We start from the raw sequence: 6,992 nt of genomic DNA on the forward strand, positions 1-6,992 counted from the left end.
TCAATATAGTGATATCACCTGGCTATGCAATCCAATGACACGCCAATGCTGAAAATAATCGTTTTGCAACGAAACATCTGATACAAAAAGTAATTTAAGTTTAGTGGAAGAGGAGAAACGAATCAATTAGCAATAAGATCGAATATTTATTTATGTAACACGCGGGCACAACAACTAGCCTATTTACAGTCCCCCATATACCACTGTGACCACTGTCACACAAGAACGGTAGCTTAAGACACGCACACCAGAAACTCACCTGGCAAATTATGCCTGGTGCATGCATATGGAACATTCGTTCAGGCAACTTCAGAGAACAGACTATACCATTTGAGCGAGATAGAGGGGTGTGTCGCGCAACTCTAACCATACAAGTCCCGCCTCAGTTTGGATCCTGGAAGAGATTTGGGAATATATAATGAAGGAACTGTATTTAGCAGCATTTTTGAGCCAGAGTTCTACTCGTGAACACCCACAGCTCTACGACACGTGATTTAGACCAATGTCCTAATCACTCCTAAACAGAAAGAGTATTTCTGTTTCATTCCAACCTGAAAGTAATTCCTCCCTCATCTCTCGCTGGCAATTCTGCCGGTAGCGTGAGCCACACAGTGCAGCCATGGCTGGGGACGGAGCAGATCAGCGGGCGCTACAGTATGAACAAACTTTGGTAAGTTAACTGTTGCCACTAGAAGTTCACTCGTTACATAATGACAGCGATATGTTGTTGTCCCGTATCCCTGTTTGAGCCAGTGTCGTTCACTGTTAGGTCTGTTATCGGTCAAAGTCTTGAAATTACACCTGGGTTTAGGGCTTGATATGTTTAGAAGTGAGAGGCATAGACTTGGGTGTAATTAACACATACCAACAGTCACGACATGACTATGAGTTCACACAGTTGATTAATGAAACCCAGAAGATGTTGTATTTAAATGGTGTAAACTTGTTCAGTTTGTTCAGAAAGGTTAGTCATGTAGCAATGGCGCTATTGTCAAAACACATCTGGATTTAGACCGAACAATGCCTGACTGTCTGCTTGTCTGTCTCTCTCCCCTTGCTCCATCACATCACGACCATAACCGCTCAATAAACAAACTGCATATAGTGGGAGTAGATATCTATTCAATGCACGACTAACTGTTCTCATCTTCAAACAAACAATAGACAGTGGATATATGTTATGTATCTAATGCAACAGTGTGCGTAGGTCGCATTGATATGTTCGACTTGGGTCCAACAATGGGTGCCTTTAGTATTTCATGGTGATGGATTGAGAGAGGGTAAAAACGTTAGTCGGGAAATGCCCATAGCTGCCCAAATACGAGGTACAGACATACAGTATACATATTAGACTATATTGTTGCTATATTATTGTCAACAGGTGCTTCCCACGAATCCACCTAGGGGAAGTATGAAATATTGAAAATGCAATGCATTGCATGTACATATCTGAGCCGTTTCTATCATTGGGTTTATAACATTTTGCTTGAGCGAGTGCACTGGTTTGAATAGAAATCAAGACACGTCCTTTGCTGTGGTTGCATATAGAAACGAGCGGCCCGTGTTCGCCCTGCGGTTGATTTATTATATGCCCCAAGGAATTAATGGCTAAATTGGACTGTGGACAAAAGTGCGTTTCTGCCATGGTTGATTAACTCTGTAAACAAAAAAAAAGTCAGACAGTCGTCTTTAATCTATATGGAGAGACCCACACAATAGCGATGAAGCATAGCCTATACATTTAAACACGTGCACTCACACAGACAAGCTAAACGTCTAGACTAGTTGGGCCTGTTTTTAGTTTTGATCGTTTCTTATAGCCTAATGCGATTCCACTTTGCTGTGTTGTTAAGCTGGCTGTGTGTGTTATGAGTGTGTGAGAGAGATTACACAACGCTCTACCCGCTGATTCAGTGCTGAATGCTCTGTCACCCGCGCGGGGTCTCGTGCTCAGCTATCTGGCTTTCCAACAGCCTCGCGCGCCTTGCCTTGAATTTCTTGACAAATACTCATGCATAAACACACACATACCCCCCCTGTCTCTCTCACTCTCTCTCTCCTAACTTAGGTCACTGTGACATGGCTCCTTTGTCTGAGATTGGCAGCTGTGGTAGTTGTGTGGGCATCTTGTCAGGAGCGGATTTGAAAGAGACTACTGTAGTTGTCAGAAAGACTTAGTTCTTAGTGCAGCACAACTCACAGTCAGCTACAATATGTAGAACAATTCAGTTGTCCAAACACATATTCCTATATTAGTTGTGTGTGCCATCCCCATTAACCAGTAAGATATACAGTGTCCTCCATAAGTAATGGGACAGTGAAGCATCAAACCATTACTATGAGGTTAAAGTAGAGATCCTCAGTTTTTATCTGTTCATATTGATTTCACCATTTAGAAATGACAAGACTTTTTATACATAGTCTCCCTATTTCAGGCGACCAAATGTAATAGGACAATTGGCTTGACAGATGTTTCTGGTTAGTCAGGTGTGTTCTGTCACACAAAAGACATAAGAGAGCTGTAAATGTTTAGTATTGATTCCAAGCTTTGTGTTTGCCTTTGGAGTCTGCTATTGGTGTCTGTCAACATGAAGAGCAAAGACGTGTCAATGAAAGTCAAGGAAGCATAGCCAAAATCTTAGGCTTGCCAAAATCAAGTTTGGTTCATCATACATCAATAAAAAAAATAAGCACTAGTGAGCTGAATGGGTTGGTAGGCCAAGGAAAACTTCTACAGTGGATGACCGAAGAATGCTCAACATAATTAAGAACACCCCCAAAACAACTGTCCCACACATCAGGAACATTCTCCAGGAGGTAGGCGTGAATGTGTCAGAGACTACCATCTGTACAATATGTCACCAGTCCAGGCTTCACTGCAAGGTGCAAACCACTAGTTTTCCTCAAAAAGGTTGCTTACAGTTTGCTAAAAAGTACGTAAAAAGCCTGCATAGGTCTGGGAAAAAAAGTCTTGTGAACAGATAAGACAAATATTAACATGTACCAGAGTGACTGCAAGAGGAAAGTTTGGAGAAAAAAGGATCTGTCCAAGATTTGTAGTATACCACTTCTGCGAAACATGGTTTAGGGGGTTTTATGGTTTGGGCATGTATAGCTGCCACTAGAACTGGCTAACTTGTCTTAATTGATGGTGTAACAGCTGAGGGCAGCAGCAGAATGTATTCTGAATCCTGTTCATTATACAATAAGACAATGACCCAAAACATACTGCCATAGCAACTATGGAGTTTTTCGGGGCCAAAAAGAAGTGGAAAGTTAATTTGGACATTAATTTTGGTGCCCTGAAATAGGTGGACTATGTATACAAAGTGTTGTGATTTCTGAATGGTGAAACCAATATGTACAAAAATACCCTCAAATAAAAGCTGTATACTTTAACCTCATAGTAATTGTTTGATTTCAAATTGATCCAAACGAGTATAGAGCCAAAAGAAAAAAAAAATGCTTCACTGTCCCATTATTTACGGAGGGCAATGTAGGTTTTTAAAAATAGAAGTGAATTGTTGACCACAACAAAGATGTGGCCTCAGTTGTATAGTCTGCATTTAGCACATGGCATTCTGCCACACTCGTTTTCACCCTCACCCCCTCTTTCTATCATCTTGTCTCTTTGAATCCCAGGTGCTATCATTCTCTCTGCCCTCTTGCGGCTTTTCACTCTGTTTACTCTCAATCTTATTTTTTCTCTCTCTCTTTCTCTCTCTTTCTGTAACATTCTCTCTTTCACAGTACTATTTAGGATTCTTCAGTCCACTTCACGGTCTCTGAATGACCCTATTGGCTAGCTGGTTAGCACAGGGCCTATATTCGTAGAGAAATAAGCGGAGGTCTAAATGTTCTGAGGCCTGATGATGGGACAAATGGAGCAGTAATGCAATTACCCCCAGGAGACAGGATTTTCCCAGGGTGTCCATAGTCCTTGACTGTGTCAGTGTTCCCGCTCTGTTCCTCTGAAACTCAGTTTTCATGAGGTGGGACATGGGGACTCTGATGTCGGAGTGCTGTGGTTACATTCTGCCCCTGTCATTACCCTTGCAACACACCCGCATTCCCAGGAGTCTTTATTTATTGATTTTGATGTTCTTTTTTCTCTCCTAGATCCTTAGTTTACTGTCGGCAGATTGTCTGGGCTTGTTCTCCAGTTCCTCAAGTTTGATGGCTTGTTGTTATTGTGGACTTCTGGCTCGGAGGGGGGAGTGATGGGCCGTGTGTGTTATTGTGTGTGTATGTGTGTTTGTGTGTGTGGGTGGGTGGATTTGTGGATGTGTGGGTGGGTGTGTGTGTGTGTGTGTGTGTGTGAGTCTGTAAGTGTGTGTTTCAGGCAATGGTGCGATGCAGACAGAGGCTTAGACCCTAATGTCACAGAGCTTGTGAAGTGGTGTCTTTATCATTAGTGTGTGTGTGTGTGTGTGTGTGTGTGTGTGTGTGTGTGTGTGTGGGGGGGGGGGTGTGTGTGTGGGGGTGTGTGTGTGTGTGTGGGGGGGTGTGTGTGTGGGGGTGTGTGTGTGTGTGTGTAGGACATTGTTCAGTGGGTCAGATAAGAGCTGTTAGAGGGGAGAGATAGGGAGTGATCACTCAGCCAGAGGACAATCTTGGGCCTTACAAGTGATTTGAGTTCATCTCTTTATGGGGGATATAGCTGTCATTGTTGACAGGCTCTATATTCCTCTATGTAATCCTCCTCTCTCTCTCTCTATCTCTTAGTTTAGACTGGAGAAGGGCTGGTCAGGTTGACTTTTACATGTCATGCTTTATTATGACTTATGGAAATTGGGTTATGATGAGGACGGTGTATTGTGTCAGCTGGCCTATTTACAGTGAGAAAAAGAAAAGTCGATGCTGTTTGTGTGTGGAAATAATTATTATGATGACCCAAGGTTTATGGCCACAGCTATAAGGAAGTAGGGAACAAAGTGTGGAAATCAAATGGTGTGTGTGTGTGTGTGTGTGTGTGTGTGTGTGTGTGTCTGTCTGGCTTTGAGACAAGGTAATTTGTAACAGAGTGTTATTTGCCCGCTGGTCTCCTTGCTGTGGTAATCTGGCTTTATCTAGCCGCCTGCTCGTTTGACGTTGACTCTTATAGCAATAACAGAACGTTCCCTCATCATGTCTACACAATCCTCAGTCCTCTTTCTTTCAGTATCACTTCTTCATTCCTTGATGTTAAATTGGGTTGTTTTGTCCATGGGGTCAAACGCTGACTGACCTGTGTGTGTGTGTGTGTGTGTGTGTGTGTGTGTGTGTGTGTGTGTGTGTATATGTGTGTGTGTGTATATGTGTGTGTTGGTGTGCACTTACTGGCAGGCATAAGGTGCTCAGAGTTGTTAATAGTGCTGTGGGGGTTCCAGATAACATCAAAAGCCAATAAAGGCTTACAAAAGGTGACCTCTTTATTTAGCCAACAATCCAATCCAATTCGGTTCCCTTTGTTTCTGCTGACCATGATGAATATCCCATTGGTAAAGTTGTCAAGAGTAAGCACAAACACAAACACTTGAAAAATAAAATAAACTGGCCTTTCAAAGAGAAGACAGAAAAGGAAAGTCAACTATTAGCAATGAGGTTGAATGTGACAAATACTTTTAAGACAAAAGCATGTTTGAGTTGTTGATATAAAAGCAGGAATGAATGTGTTGGTATCTGGAGTGTCTTTGATCCAATGTAGAGTGCAAAGGGTGTGACACAATCAATTGGTGTGTGTGTGTGTGTGTGTGTGTGTGTGTTATAGGAAGGTAGGGTGGGGGAGGGGGGGGGGGGAGATCTATCAGACATGGCTGCGTCTTAACACTCTTAAATTGCCTCCTTTCCTTTATAACCACTGAATGGTGAATGAGTATCTGTCACATCAGTTATCTTGGAGGGAAGGTCAGGATGCAAGGATTCAAGCTCTAATTGAAAATCTAAATTGAAAACCAGCCTAGAAGTAGCCTCGTGTAGCCATACCCTCAAACCTTGTTGTTCTCACGCCTCCTTTGGAGGTCTGGAGAATTTTAGAATAGCTTAACTTGGATTGAACTGGACGGTGATGGGAGAATGTGCTCACAATTTTATTGGATGTTACATTTCAAGAACCCTCCCCCCCTGTAGAATGTGTTGCTATGTGCGTCATCTTTTCCGACCGGGTAGGACTATTTTGCAGAGTTAAAGAAACATTAAAGAAAATGGAAGTGTGGAAATGTTGTTGTTTTTTTGGTCCGCGTCACCTTTTCTACCCGTTCGTAGTTACTTTCTGCAAAGGATTTCCCCAGGATTTCCGAACTAGGAAAGCCTGGTACCAACTAGGTTAGCCTAGAGGTTAGGGTTAGGGTTAGTGAAACATCCGTTAAACATCCTCTAGGGATATAATAAACTCACCATTTCACTCCTAGTTAAATACCATCACCCACATCTTCAATAAAGACATCTTTTCTAAGTGCGAAAGGTTTGAGCTTAGTAGATGTCTCTCCTCTATTGAAAGCCTATGGGAGGAGCTGTGCCACAGGTGCAGGTAGATAGTAGGGGTCCTATACTGTCATGTCTGCTTGCCCATGTCTCTGTGGTCCCCGGCCTGCTCAAGCCTGCTGAAACACCCAAGATGCCTGACTGACGGAGCCAAGCTCCATGGAGGCTCGACTCCACACTTCAGCTGCTGGAATAGATACTGTAGCTTTTACAGATTCAGTCTGAAAGTCTTCAGTGGGATATGGTTTCAAAGGAGCTGACACCAAGTTGACAAATCAAGAGATGTCTAGTTCCATATTGGCCGTGCGTGCATCCGTGCAGAGGGCAAACTTCGACATTTAGTCAGAATATTTGCTGTTCACTGCTGCGATCTATCACACAGATGTTTGATAAAGCGCTTTGTTTTACATATTGTTAGGAATAGCTAGGCTAGATAGGTATATCTGTGTGCATAGGCATACAGATAGGCATAGGGCTTTCTCCACACCTGGGGAAGTGGGCATTGGGGCCAGGACCCGTAGTGGAAGTGG

The 6,992-nt window shown here is 42.9% G+C and overlaps 1 protein-coding gene across 1 annotated transcript in view; it reads left to right on the forward strand.

Moving 5' to 3' along the window:
* The first annotated feature begins 475 nt into the window (after positions 1-475).
* Positions 476-6,992, forward strand: part of LOC310823455 (chloride channel protein 2-like) — a 91,243-nt gene continuing 84,726 nt past the window's right edge. Inside the window, exon 1 of the mRNA XM_083696316.1 lies at positions 476-670. Within this exon, the coding sequence (XP_083552442.1) occupies positions 620-670 (51 nt within the window). The 5' untranslated portion in view covers positions 476-619. The remainder of the gene's footprint in view (positions 671-6,992) is intronic.

The sequence above is a fragment of the Argentina silus genome (assembly GCF_951799395.1).
Source record: "Argentina silus genome assembly, chromosome: X".
Classification (NCBI taxonomy): domain Eukaryota; kingdom Metazoa; phylum Chordata; class Actinopteri; order Argentiniformes; family Argentinidae; genus Argentina; species Argentina silus.